Consider the following 13,938-nt stretch of genomic DNA (forward strand, 5'->3'; position numbering starts at 1 on the left):
ATACTAGTCAATCTGATTAAAAAAAGAAAAGAAATAAACCAAATTGACAGTATCCAAGATGAAAAAGGAGACCTCACCTCTAATGAAGAGGAAATTAAGGCAATCATTAGATAAAGCCAGGCAGAGAGGCCTGAGCTTGAGAAGGGGACAGGGGGCGAATTCTGGCCTTTGTTGAGGGCCTTTCTGGAGCTCCCCTGCCAGTCTGGGGTTCTCAGCCTCTGCCAGGGGGGAAGCTGGTGCAAGGCCAGGAGGGAAAGTCGGGGGAACTGGGAGGCTGAACATTTGCCGTCTTGGAGACTCCTAAAGGCTCCAAGCTAAAAGGGGCCTCGAAGAGTCTCAAGGCCAGCCCAAGCCCGCATCCTGCATTCGGCATCCCCATCAGATGCCCATCCAGCCTCTGCTGGAAAAGCGCTCGTGAGAGGGCTCCCTCCTCCCTCCTGAAGCCCCTCTGCTTGGTGACCTTCTGAGAAGATGCGTGCTCCAAGGCCTCCCCAGCTCTAGAGCCCAGGACCCCAGAGCTGCAGGGGACTTCGGCGGCCCCTTCCTCTGAGCCCACTGGACTACGAGGTGCATTTCCTTCATGACTTCATGGCTTTCCTCGTGACCACGGCCGCCGTCCCAAGCAGCCTGCTCCATGGGTGGACCAGTCCAGTTTAGTTAAGATCAAGCCTCCGTTTGCCCCTCTGTGGCATGTACCCATTGCTTCTGGATCTGGACTCTCCCTGTCCTAGTCTCCCTCCTCTCCTGGGTGTTCTCCAACTTGCCATCCTCCTTCCTACAGTGTGTTACAGCCCAGACGTGGCCAGCAAGGGTAGAGCGCAATGGTGGCATTCGTGGGCTCTCCAGGTGGCTTCCTTGATTGGCCTAGGATAGTGTTGAATTACACTGAGCTTGCAGGCAGTTATGACCCTCAGATCTTTTTCAGACTGACTGCCAAGCCACACTTCCTCCCTTCTGTGTTGGGAAGAGGAGTTTTTGAACCAGTTTGAATTGGACTTGACGTTGACCTCCATTAAATTTGATTTCATTGCCGTTAGCCACGGGACGCCTGGGAAGAAGCTTAGGGAGAAGCCCCTGCAGTTACATCTTGGAGCAGCCCCAGACTTTAGTTTGGGGGTGAGCTCCCCTTCTGATAGCAGCAAAGCGGGTGTCCCGCCCTGGGAAGCTCTGACGCACTCGCAGAGTTCTCTCTCCCTGGCCTGGGCCTCCCTCCTGGGGACGGAGCCTTTTTGACACAAACCTGTCTTTTCCCAGCCCGGAGATGGACGCAGACGCGCCTCGTGCATTCCAGCCCACATGGGGTTTCCTGAATCTCTGGGGCTGCTGTGGAATTCCTAACTTGTCAAGATTTGCAGGCTCGAACAGCAGCTTTAGAGGGGTTTTTAGCAGCCGCCCCAGCGCCCCAGATTGTGGGCCTCCCTGGGGAAGACCCCACCCCTGGCTCCTCTGGGCCTCGGCCTTTCTGGCCTCCCCTTGTCCTGGGAGAGAGCTGCTACTCACCGATGGTGCCCCTTTCAAACCAGGTAATGGGAGGAAAGCCGGCCTGGTGGACGTGCCTCGTCCTGTAGGGGGCCAGGACGGCATTGCTCCTTCCAGGGGCCTTTGAAGTCTTTCTCGAGCTCCAGTGAGACCCTGAGAGAAGACCTGAAGGAGCCGGGAGAGCCGTCTCCAGGGACGCCTTATCTGCTCGGCCTCTTGAGGCCAGAACCGGGAGGACCGGAGAACTGGCCCAGAGCGGGATGGACCAGCGCTGGAGGCCGTGGGCTAGAGAGAGGTTCATTCGGATGAATTCGAGGACCTCTGAGGACTGGGGAAATCTCATCTCAAGAACTGGTTTTCCAAGGGGCTGCCAGGCGCACCATGGACAGCCCCAGCCCCAAGCCAGGGGGCTCAAGGGGGACTTCACGTCCTTCCCAGCTGTGCATCCCGGGGCACTAAGACCGAAGAGGAGTTTAAATAAAAAAGAATTGGTCTGGGGGTTCCCAATATTGGGCTGAGGAGGTGGCTTGGAGGGCCGCGTCCCTTCCCGCTCCCCAGCTTGGACGTTGCCGGTTCCGAGGCCCTTCTGGGTTCCGAGCTGCTCTGACTCACTGAATGGCATCCTCAAGGAGAACACTGGCCGGCTGGTCGTCTCCGAGCAGTCTCCCGTAGGAACAAGCAGCTCTGCTGCTCCGAGGGCCTTCCCAGAGGGCTTTCGTGCTAGCTGTTGCCGCTTGGCCATCCTGGATGGGGCTGGAAATGGGTGATCCCAAGAAAGGGTCTTGGCTGTGGGCCAGGCCTCCTGCATTCTTTCCCCTGAAGACCGCCTGCCTCCTGGGGCACCCAGAGGGGGGCTTCTGTGCCGCTGAGTGCTGGCTCCTCTTGGAGGTGCCTTTAAGCCTTTGCGGTCACCGATGGCCCTTCGGCTGCCAAGTCAAGTCGGCTGGACGCCCCCAAGCCGGGGAGTTCTGGCTTCTCAGCGTGGGCTGGACTGATGGCTTTGGACAAGGGGAGACACAAGGAAGAGTGGCCGTCCTCAAGCTGCCTCTCATCCCAGAGGAGCATCCCAGGGGGCCGCCCAGACGCCCTCCTGTTAGGTCCCCGAGCCTCCTCCCCAGTAGTGCCCCCCCCCCCATCCTGGGGCTCTCTCCAGGTCCTCCTCTGTCTCGTAGGTTCGCCACGAGGGACAGGAATGCCCTTCTCCTCTACAATGGCCGCTTCAACGAGAAGCACGACTTCCTGGCCCTGGAGATCATTGAGGAGCAGCTCCAGCTGACCTTCTCCGCAGGTACGAGCCGCTCCCTTTCCTGTGTAGTGAGATAAGCAGGGCCCGGGGGTGCCCCCCTGCCCTATCTAGGGCCCAGGGAGGGCTGGCCTCTTGGCAGGAGGGGAGGAGGGGGCACCAGAGAGCTGGGGGGACCATTGGAGAACCCTCGAGGAGGAGGAGGAGGAGGAGTCCTCGCTGCTGACCCTCATTCTGCTGTGCATTTTGGGGGTCTGCATCCATTCGTTGTTTCTAGAACGCTGGTGGTTCCATTCTAAAGCTGTGAGCTTAGATGCTGACACAGTTGATAAGATTTAGGCCAGCTGGAGGCAGGAAGGCCTGAGTTCAGGTTCTTCACCAGACGGTACCCGCTCTGTGCAGCAGGATGATGGCTCAGTAACTCTTGGCGGATCTGGGAGGCCTTAGGAACAGACGCATCATTCTTATCTGGTGTTGCTGCCTCAGTTTACCAAGGAGGAATTGGATCCCTAGTCCCAGAGCTAGTTGGTGGGCGCAGCCCAGGCCTCTCTCTAACTCAGGACTTTTCCCCCTCTGGCCTTAGGGGGACTCTCTGAGAGGCTGGACAAGCTTGTCACCTGCTTCCCTACACTCCGGCCAACTCTCAGCACCATGGACGGAGGGATGATGGGGGCTCAATGGGCATTCTCTCTGTTTTTACAATGAGAGTTTTTGTGCCATTAGGTTTGGGGCTTGCTTTGTTGTTGTTTCAGTGCTGTATATTGGGTCCAAGTCACAAGAGCAGGGTTAGGCGGGGGTGGGGGGGGGTAAGTGATTTGCCCAGAGACACACAGTAGGAAATCTCTGAGGTCAGATTTGAACCCAGGACCTCCTGTCTCCAGGCCTCTGTCTTTGTCCTGCTGTGTATACAGCCTGGGAAGCTTGAAGGCCATTTCAGGGGCTGTTTTTGTCCTTGTAAGAGAAGGGACACACAGAGCTGGAAGGGACCTGAGAGATCATCTGGCCAGTGGACAGTCTGACAGAGAAGACAACTGAGGACTGGGGGACCAAGGGGCTTATCCAATACTATAGAGGAAGTCAGTGGCAGAGGCAGGATTTGAACCCAGTCCTCAGACTGACCTACCTTAGCTTGGGCTCAGTCTCCTCATCTCTGGTTCATTCCTCTGCTCAAGAATTTTCAGAGGCTCCCCGTCCCCTCCCCAGTCTAGGAGAAGTCTGTGACCCTGGCATTGACAGCCCCTCCACCACCTCTTGCCAGCCCGCCTGAAAGCCTCATCTCACTCCCCTCTTTCTGCCCTTCCACACCAAGACAGGCTAGCCTGTTGTTGTCCAGTTCTGGCAGGGCCCTCTCCTACCTTCCTGGCTCTGCCCTTGTTATCTGCTGATAGCCAGCAGGCGCTCCAAATCCCCATTCAAAGGCTCCCTCTTCCAGGAAGCCCTCGAGGGCAGGCACTGGCCAGGATCTCCCCTTGGCATTCCCGGCTCACCCGTCAGCTCTCTGTTCAAGCAGTCCATGCCTCTGGAGTGTGCTGTCTGCCAAGGGTGGCCCCGGGCCAGAGGGATCTCTCTGCCAGCCCTGCAGAGGGGGAGAGACTCCCCCAGACTCCTTCCTGTGGTCTCCGGATAGATCCTCCTCAAGCCCCCTGTCTGGAAAGGGGATTAGGACCCGGTCTGCGTTCTCAGGAGAGTGGGGGGGTCGGGGCAATGACGAGCCTGGGGGCAGGTGGGAGCCACAGATCTGTCTTCTGAAAGATGGTCCTGGGCACCAGCGCTTAGCCTTGCTCTGCACAAGAAGGAGCCCCCATGGACGGGAGCTTCCCCCAGGGTCATGGCTCCCCCCACCAAGGGGCTTTGGAAGGGTGGGCAGGGGGCAAGGGCTGGGGCAGCAGGGATCCTTGCCCAGGTCCCCATACACTTAGTCCATACTGGTTGAGGCAGTCCTAGAATTGGAATCAGAAGTCTCAGATGGCACACCAGCTTCTTGGTGACTGTATGACCTTGGGCAAGTCTCATCCCCTCTCTGGGCCCATTTCCCCCCCAGAGGTCTTCCCCCAGCGGTCTTTCTCTCTTCCCCACCCCAATGTGGCCACCGTTGGACGTGATTGGTCCTGGGCTTCGAGCCAAGAGGAGATGCATTTGAGTGCTGTCTGGGACTTCCTAGTCGAGTCACCTTGGGCACCTTCTCCCTCTGGGCCTCAGTTTCCTCCCTTGTAAAATGAGAGGCTTCCACCTCCTCATCTCCAGGATCCCTCCCAGCTTTAGCCCTCTGGTCCTGGGAGACATGTGGGAACAGTCACCGAACTCCTTTGGTTTTGCCTCCCCGATAAACATTTATTAAGCCCCTACTCTGTGCCAGTCCCTGCGGCAAGTCCTGGGGAGTGGCAGAGCCAGCGCTGGCGCCTGCGCTCCGGAGAGAGCGGAGACAGGCTGGGGGAGGCTTCCTCGGTCTCCTCCCCTCCCAGAGAGCCGCCCCCAGCACAGGAAGACACCAAGAAGCGACGCCCCCTCCCCGACACCCCGCCGTGCCTGGAGACCTTTGGCTCTTCTCCTGGTGTCCTTTTGGGTCTCCCGGGTCCTTGGTTTTCTGTCCGGGGCTTCCCTTGGATTTGTCTCCAGGCAGTGAGCTCCCTCCCGGGCCTTGTATTCACGGGCTCATTGTCTAGGAGAGGGCAACCTCCTGGGGATCCTCAGACAAAGTAGTCTCGTGATTGTCTCGTCCCCCAGGAAGCCCCCTGCCTCCCAGAGCCCAAAGGAAGCAGAGAGGGCAACCCCCTCCCACAGAAATAGCCAGAAACAAAGCACTTTACAAAGCTGGGGGGGGGGGCGTGATTGTTCCCATTTAACAGATGAAAAAAGGGAGGCCGACCGAGGCGAATGTAGATCATACAGCCGGACGGTATCTGTATCCCCAGTGACAGGGACCGCCACCATTCCACTGGAGTCTAGACCTGGCCAGGGATTCCTCCAGGATAATCATCGTCCCTTCCCCGCCGGCCAGCCGGTCCCTTTGCCAAGGACTTCCCCCAAAGCTCCCGGCCCTGAGAGGGAGGTGGTTCGGGAGATGAGGAGTCTGAGGGCCCAGGAGGGGAAGAGCCCTGCCCAGGCTACTCTGCCAGGCGGGCCGTGGCGAGTCACCACTCTGGAGTCTGAGGGCTTGGATTCAGCTTCTGCCTCCCGGGGGACCTGGGGCAGCCCCGTCGCCTCTCTCCTGCTCTGTCCACGGCCTAGATCTCGGATCCCGTTCCTGAGGCCAAGCGGGACATGCCAGCTTTTCAGGTCCACGAAAGTCCCCCGTGCCCTCCCTGGGCCTTCTCCAGCCCCTTGACTCGGGCACCCTCCCTGGGTTTGTGTGCGGCCCCCGGGCCTCCCTCCTCCTTTCCCTGCGCTGGCAGGTGAGGACGAGGGGCCCTCTGGCCGCCCTCTCCACACAGAGCCCCTCCGGAGCGCCTGATCTTTGGGGGTCTTTTGCCCTCTTGCAGGGGAGACCAGGACCACCGTGGCCCCCGTGGTGTGCGGCGGCGTGAGCGACGGCCAGTGGCATTCGGTGAGGGTGCAGTACTATAACAAGGTAGGTGAGGCCTGAGCAGCCTGCGCTCCTCCATTCCTGAGACAGGCAAGCCCGGGCTGTGCGCCGACCTCTGTCCGGGGTGCTGCTCCTGCACCTGGGATGGCTGGGCGGAGCCAGGGACGGCCCGATGGGAACAGGGGGAGAGGAGGCCCCGGGGGCTCGGAGCAGGAGGCGGCGTCCAGGGGAGCCGGGAGCCTGGGCTGCGCGGAAGCGTACGGGCCCTCCGGAGCCACCTCAGCCTGGCCCCGCCAGGCTGGGGAGGCTGCTCTCAACGGGAGGCTGGCGGGGAGCCCCGGACGCTCTCTACGCTTTGGAATTGTGGCGAAGGCGTGGGCATGGCTGGGGGGCTGCCGGTGCTCTACGAATGAGAACTTTTAGCACGCAGCCGGGCTCTTCCCTTTGGGGACTGGGTGGTAGGGCAGGGCACTGGCCACACCCGCCCTGGAGGGGAAGGGCCCCCAGCGATGGGGAAGAGGGTGCAGGACGGGGCCGGGACACAAGGCTTCTCCTTCCTGGCTTGGCCACGAAGGGCCTCCCGGCTCTCAAGTCCTCCAGGAAGCCCTCTTTAGAGCTTGGCACCGGGCTGGTCGGGGCCCCCGTGAGACTTCCTACAGCAGCGACCACAAGCGCCCGCTCCATGGCGGGGACTCTACAGGTGCCCCGGGACAGACAGCCAAGAGGCAGCTGGCCGGCTCCGAGGAGAGAGCGCCTAAAGGAGCACCCAGAGAGAAAGCTCTACGAATGGCGCATCTCCTAACGTGGGGCCCCTTGAGAGGCAGTGAGCTCCCTGCGGCCGCAGGGCCCTTGTTGGGGATGTTGAAGGTCCTCTTGGTCAGGTGTCGGAGGAGACGGTCTCTGAAGTGCTGCAGATCTGGGAACGTCGCAGCCAGCTCTCAGCACGTGTGTGAGCAGGACCCGGACCACCTGGGACCTCCGCAGAGAAGGAGGGATGCGTTCTGAGGGGACGGCCTGGGCTGACGGGGGGGGGGGGGGGGGGCAGGCTTTACTGTCTTCTGGATGACCGCGGACAGGGCAGACGCCGTGCGGGCGGGGGAAGCTGCTTTTGGACTCAGAAGGCCTTCGCCGTTTGAGCCCCGGCGGTGGCTCCCCGCAGAGGGCTTCTCGGAGCTCAGGCTAAACGGGAGCCGGTGGGTGCCGACGTGACCTGGACGGCGCGGCCGCGCGCTAGGCTACGCCATCTCTCAGAGCTGGGGGCGAGAGGTGCTCCGTCCCACCGCCGTGGGATGGGATGGCGGGAGCCGGGCCATCGATCCAGGCCTGGGGAGACCTCAGAGACGTGCCACCCCCTCCTTCCACCGAGGAGGAAGCCGAGGCCCCGGAGGGGGAGGAACCTGTCGTCGGGTTTGTGGGCGGCCCTGAAAGGACCGATTAGATCTCTCAGGGGATGCTGGGAGTGTGCGGAGGAAACAAACCAGGTGGGCATTGGACGAGGAGGGGGTTGGATTCTTCTCTGACAAAAGAGCAATGTTGAAGGAGGCTTAAGTGAGTCCCCGGAGTCTCTGGGGAAGCCAAAGTTTATGCAGACGACGAGAAACGTCATTTTCGCTGCCTTCCCTCTCGCGGGGTGGGCCAGCATGCTGAGGAAGAGCCTCTGGGGGCACCGGCCCCTGCTCGGGGAGCCCAAGGCCATTGCTGACTCCCTGGGACACAGGGGGCGCTCTAGGCCAGGAACCCCGGGCAGAAGTAGCCTGGAGAGCAAACTGGGGGCTCGGCACAGAGTCACACACACGCAGGGCAGGCTCTTGGGGGTCATCAAGTCCACCTCAGGGGGGCCTCGAGGGGCGCTTCAAGGCACCTTGAAGGCACCCTGAAGGCACCCTGAAGGCACCCGTGAGTCTTGGTGTACTCGGGGCAGAGCCGGATTGCAAGGGACCTGAGTGCCCAGCGGAGGAGTTTGCCTTCTGCCCTCAGGGCAATAGAGAGCCATGGAAGATCCTTGAGTGACCCGGTCAGGCCTACATTTTAGGACCATTATTTCGGCAGCTCTGTGGGAAATGGATTGGAAAGAGGAGCGACAGAGGCCTGCCCGGCTCACACTCTGTTTTTGTAACCTTCAGCTTCCGTCTTGGAATCTGTACTGTGTGTTGGTTCCAAGGCAGAGGAGCTGGAAGGCAGTGTAGGTTAAGTGGCTTGCCCAGGGTCACACAGAGAAGTGTGAGGCCAGATTTGAACCTGGGACCTCCCAGCTCTAGGCCTCTCCTCTGTTCATGATGTTTGGGGGCACTTTCTGCTTTGTCACTCTTGGGGTCTCCCCCATACCCTCTCCTTGGGCCATAGTGACCTCCTCTGTAAAGTGGGTTCACTCCCTTTACCAGGGCAGATCAATGCCTTCTCTGCACCCTAGTCTGGGCTTCTGGGTGTCAGGAGCAGTTTCTCCTGCCCTCATTGAGTTGGGGGTCTATGGGGGAGGGGGCAGACGGTGGCTCTCCCCTCCTCCCCCTCCCCTGAAATCCCTCCGCTGCTCTCCAGCCTGGAATTGCCCAGAAAGAAGATCCGGCTGTCGGGCCTCCTCGGAGAACCGGCAGCACGCCAGCGCGGTGACCTCAGGCTAGTCCCACTCCGGGCAGGCTCGGCTCCTCGGTAAAACGGGCAGCCTGGCCCGCTGTGCTCCTGGCTCCGCTTGGCAGGGCCATGGAGAGGAGAGCGCCTTGTACCGCTCCGAGCCCTCACGGATCTGTCCGCGCCTCAGAGAAATGGGTCCCGGAAAGCTTTCCCATCATCCTTTGCCCCGGGTTCTCCCACCCTTCGAGCACCCAGAGATGCGGTTGATGATTGACGGCGCCACGTTCAAAAGCTCCCCCTGAATGCTGCCTTTGAAGCGCGGCTCGGAGGAGACAGGGTTACTAGCGCGGCTGGCGGTCCCTTCCGAAACCCATTCGGAGAGAGAGCCTGGTGGAACCCAAGTCTGTTCCCAGGCTGGCACTTTACCTCCTTTAGGCCACGATTTCGCCTCGGGCCACGCAGTGAAGAAGAGGCAAAGCTCCGGCTCGTTCTTTTGCACCCCCAGCGGCCCTGTGCCCCCCCTCCGCCTTTTGGGGAGAAGGAAGCATGAAGCCGGGAAGCTGCCCGCTTCAGACGGAGGCGGCCTGAGATTAACCTCCAGGCTGGTCCAGGGAGCAGATCTATCCCGGAGGAAAAGGCTTTTTGAAAAGCCTGAAACTGTAGCTGAGGGGGCTGAGCAGGGAAGCCCTGCCGCTAGCCAGGCCTCGTCCTTTGTCTCCCCGCAGAGCAGAGTGTCACGTTTCCCGGGAGAATCATTTCCTGCCTTGAGAACCTGGCGCCTCTGACCGAGACCACCGCACAGACCAGTGCTTAGCACCGGCTCATCCCTGCTGTAAATCGTCCCTAAGACGGGCTCCTAAGGGAGGAAGCTTGTGGTGACTGAAGGAGTGCCGGATTTGGGGTCTGGGAATCTGGGTTCGAATCCAGATCTGCCAATCCACATGACCTTGGGCGAGTCATTTCCTGGACATTGCTGTCCCTGACCACTGCAGAAATGTTACCCAGGGTTATCCCGGGTGACAGGACCTTTGCCTGGCATTTTCCAGCAGGCACTCAGCGGACCCCCACGACAAAGACCAAGCAAAAGAGGGAGGGCCCCTAATGGCAGGGAGGGGTGTCGGTGCAGAAGCCTTGTCCACCCTCAAGATCCCCAGCTCCTTCCACAGAAGTTCTGAGGGCTCTGGAAGCCTCCTGCAGCCTCTCCCCAGAGTCTCTGTGCCCCTCCTCAGCAGCAGGATCCGCCCTGTCTTAGGATGTTCCAGCTGTAAACCATAGTTGGTGGACACTCCATTTCTGAGCTGCTTTTTAGAGATAAAGAATGCACGCTCCCATTTCAAAGATGAAGAAACTGAGGCACGGAGAACTTGAGAGACTTACCCAGGATTCTACCCCTAGAAGCTTGACTCAGAGCTCAGCTCGCCCTGTGCCCTCCCAAAAGACCTTTCCTGAGCCCGCAGCCGCCTTGTGGTTAAGGACTGCGCCCAACAGAATGTGAGCTCCTTGAGGGCAGGCCCAGTGCGAGCTTCCTTTGTCTCCCCTGCTCCAAGCTCACTCTTGGCCCCCAGGAGGTGCTCCATGGAGGGAAGAAGGGGGAGAACGTTGCACCGACTTGTGCGGTGCTGGGCAGGGCCAGGATTCAGCCCCAGAGCCCTCTCACAAGGCAGAGATGGCGCCTGGCGCCTCCCTTCCTGGGTGGTGGCAGGTTTTCCGCAGGGGGTGGGGGTCCCCTTGTCTGCCAGGGCTTCGTCAGCCTCCTCTCCTTCCAGGGTGCAACCTTATCCCGGCAGCCCTTCCCGGCCCATTGTCCCTGAGGGGCGGAGAGAGAATGCCTTTCTGCTCCACTGCCCTCCTGGGCTCAGAGCACTGGGGGAAATGGGCTCCGGGAGCCTGGCCAGAAGAGCGGCGCCCTGTGCCCAGGGCTGCCCTCGGCCAACGATCGCGCGGCCCCTTTGCCCGCCTGCGCTTTCTCTCTGGATAGATCCTCGATGGACAGCGAAGCAGAACCTGAGGCGCTGCTCTGGCAGTGGAAGGGCTCTTGGAGCCTCCCTCCTCACTCTACAGAAGAGGAAACGGAGGCACGCGGAAGGGAAATCCTAGCAGAACAAGATGGCGCTGCGTGGCACCGCCTGGTCTGCCCTCTGAGCTCCCGGGATGGTCCTCCTGGGAAGCCGGACCTTGTGTTCCTTTCCAAGGGGCCCCGTTGGGTTCCGTGCTCTCTCCGCTCTGATCTGGTTTCCCAGACCCACCCTCAGCTCTTCTGCCAGCCTTGGTTTACTCCATCCCAATTGGTGTGACTTCTTGTTTCACCCTGGTTCCTGGCCTGGGCCTCCTCCGGGGATGTGCCCCGGCTGTCCTCTCCACTCTCCAGACCCCCAGTGCTCTGCAGCTCTGCACGACGGACGGACCTCTTCAGAGGTCTCTTCCTGCCCCTCCGTCCTCTCGCCTGCCTCCTTTATGGCTGCCCCTCAGAAGATGGCAGGGGACACTTGGCAGGGCCCTAATAAATGGTTCTGGTCAGCGAGGCTGCCGCCTGCTATTCTCCTGTTCTCCCCTCCCTCCCGAGGCTGTAAACATCTCTGGGCTTCAGTTCCTGCTGCTTTATTTGGCCTTTCTGCCACAGTCTGACTCCCTTTGCGGGGCCCCGGGGCCCGCTGAGATGATGGCCCCGGCAGGCTGCAAGGAAGCTTTGTGGCCTCCGCGATCTTGCCTGGGAATCGAGGGGCCTCCCTTCCCGGGCTGGCACCCCAGAGTTGGACGGAGGCCAGGAGGTTCAGGTTGGGGTCCTCTGAGTTTGGCTGGCTGCCTAATGAGACTGAAACTCTAATCCTGGCTCCCCTCCCCTTGGTCCCCCCAGCCCTCGGGCCTGTCCTATCTGTGGCTTAGGAACACTTAGCAGCCAGTTCCCCTTAGGAGAATCTCTGAAGGAAAACTGGAAGGCGGGAGGCGTTTTCTTCCCTCTCGGGCCCAGAAAATGGACTCTAAATCAGGGACCTCCCATGGACACAGCCACACAAAAGCAAGGAGGGGGGCGTCCAGGCCCCCACGAGGCCTCCCTTTGAGGCCCACAGAAAGAACGGCCGCCCAGGGGCTGCCCCAAGCCTTTGTTCTCCTTTTCATTTTCTGACTTGCTTTGAACTAAAAGCAGGGCCCGCCATTCAGCAGCTTCTTTGGAGAAAGAGCAAGAGGAGGATGGCGAAGGTTGGGCTTGTCTGTCGGCTGGCCGGCGCTCCCCATGGCAGAGGCCGGCAACACGCTGCCGGACATCGGTGGGAAGACCACGGCCTCTCGCAGGGGAGGAGCATGTGGCTGGACGTGGGGAGACCGCGGCCTCTCGCAGGGGAGGAGCGCGTCGCTGGACGTCGGTGGGGAGACCGCAGCCTCTCGCAGGGGAGGAGCGCGTCACGTCGGTGGGGAGACCGAGGCCTCTCGCAGGGGAGGAGCGCGTCGCTGGACGTCGGTGGGGAGACCGCAGCCTCTCGCAGGGGAGGAGCGCGTCGCTGGACATCGGTGGGGAGACCGCGGCCTCTCGCAGGGGAGGAGCGCGTCGCTGGACGTCGGTGGGGAGACCGCGGCCTCTCGCAGGGGAGGAGCGCGTCGCTGGACGTCGGTGGGGAGACCGCGGCCTCTCGCAGGGGAGGAGCGCGTCGCTGGACGTCGGTGGGGAGACCGCGGCCTCTCGCAGGGGAGGAGCGCGTCGCTGGATGTCGGTGGGGAGACTGCGGCCTCTCGAAAGGCAGGCCCAGAGGCGGTTTGCACGGAAGCTGAAGGGATGGAAAAGAAGGCGCCAAGGAGGCCTCCTGGGAGGACAAGAGGCGACAGCAGAGCGGAGGGCAGCTCCGCGGGGGGAGCAAGCGGCCCATGCAGAGCCATCAAAGCACTGTCGGTGAAGAGAGGAATCGGTCCAACCGTTCTGGAAGGTAGCCGAGATGTCTGTGCCCTTTGACCCCAGGAGATCCAGTCCCCGGCTGTGGACTCCCGCAGGTCACTGATGAAAGAAGGGCCCCCTCGTGCCCCTCAGCAGAGAGCAACGAAGGCCTTTGTGGAGGCCAAGAACGGGCGGCGAGTGGACGAGGGGACGGAACCAAACGAGCTGTCAGAACCGGCGAGCGTGCGTGCGGTAGGCCAGCCAAGGCAAGCCCAGCGGATGACCCCAGGCTCGGCCTCCCCGGGGGAGCGAGGCTGCCCTCCGGGGCAGCTCCCATCAGGCGGTGACCCCTTTGGAACAGAAGCCGGGCCTGCGTTCGTCCTCCGTTCTCCAGGTCTTTGCCCGGGCCCGGCACCTCCACAGGAAAACTCCCTTGCGAGAAGCCATCGCCAGAAGCAGAGCGGGTCACCGTGCGGAGGAAGTTTCTCCTGGCTGGAGGCCTTCAGAGGAAGAGGGAGGACAACTTGTTTGCTCGGAACAGAACATCGAAGACAACCCTTGAAGAAGGATGGCGCGCGCCCCATTGGGTTCAGGCCACCCCACCTCCCTGATGCCAGGCCCTGGCATGAATGCCCCCTTGCCAGGTCCTTTCTGGAGGGCATTTGGGAGGCCAGGCCGAGGAGGCTCCCCCTGCCTCTGCCTTTACCCTGGTCATCCGGAGATCCGTGAGCACCCTGGCAACGGGCTTCACCGATGCACGGTGCCACCGGGGCCTCCTTTCCAACTGGTCTAGTCCACGCTCAGTCGGGAGGGGCCTCAGAGGACAGACACGTGGGACTGGCCGGCCCAGGGTCAAGTGCCCGGGCCCTCGTGCAGGGGCTGTGGATGCTGTGTCGGCAGGACGGAACTCCTCGTATCCCTGACGCTTGATGTCCTCCTAAGAGGGAGCCCACAGCCAACGTGTGCCCAGGAGAGGAGGTCCAGAACGTCAATAGTCAGCCATCCCTGTGGTTAGTGGAAAGGAGTCTCAGGGCCCAGGTTCAAATCCAGCACCATCCGGGTGGAAGGAATGCACTTTGCCTAATTTCACGTTAGGGGCCATAACCTTGAGCCTCTTCGGGCCTCGGCTCACCCTGCTGTACAAAGAAGGGGTCGTCGATGACGTAGGGGGCCTTTCTAGCTCCAGAGCTAAAGCCACAATCCAGCCACTAGCAAGCATTCATGAAGCGGCCACCAGGCCCAGGGCAAGAGCAGGCACTG

At 61.2% G+C, this 13,938-nt stretch overlaps 1 protein-coding gene across 4 annotated transcripts in view; it reads left to right on the forward strand.

Moving 5' to 3' along the window:
- CELSR1 (cadherin EGF LAG seven-pass G-type receptor 1) overlaps positions 1–13,938 on the forward strand; it is a 136,022-nt gene that overhangs the window by 85,102 nt on the left and 36,982 nt on the right. For all 4 annotated transcript variants that reach the window (XM_056797609.1, XM_056797611.1, XM_056797610.1 and 1 more), the window contains exons 4-5: positions 2,652–2,767; positions 6,202–6,290. In XM_056797609.1, the coding sequence (XP_056653587.1) occupies positions 2,652–2,767; positions 6,202–6,290 (205 nt within the window). The remainder of the gene's footprint in view (positions 1–2,651; positions 2,768–6,201; positions 6,291–13,938) is intronic.

Source organism: Monodelphis domestica, chromosome 5 (assembly GCF_027887165.1).
Source record: "Monodelphis domestica isolate mMonDom1 chromosome 5, mMonDom1.pri, whole genome shotgun sequence".
Lineage (NCBI taxonomy): Eukaryota > Metazoa > Chordata > Mammalia > Didelphimorphia > Didelphidae > Monodelphis > Monodelphis domestica.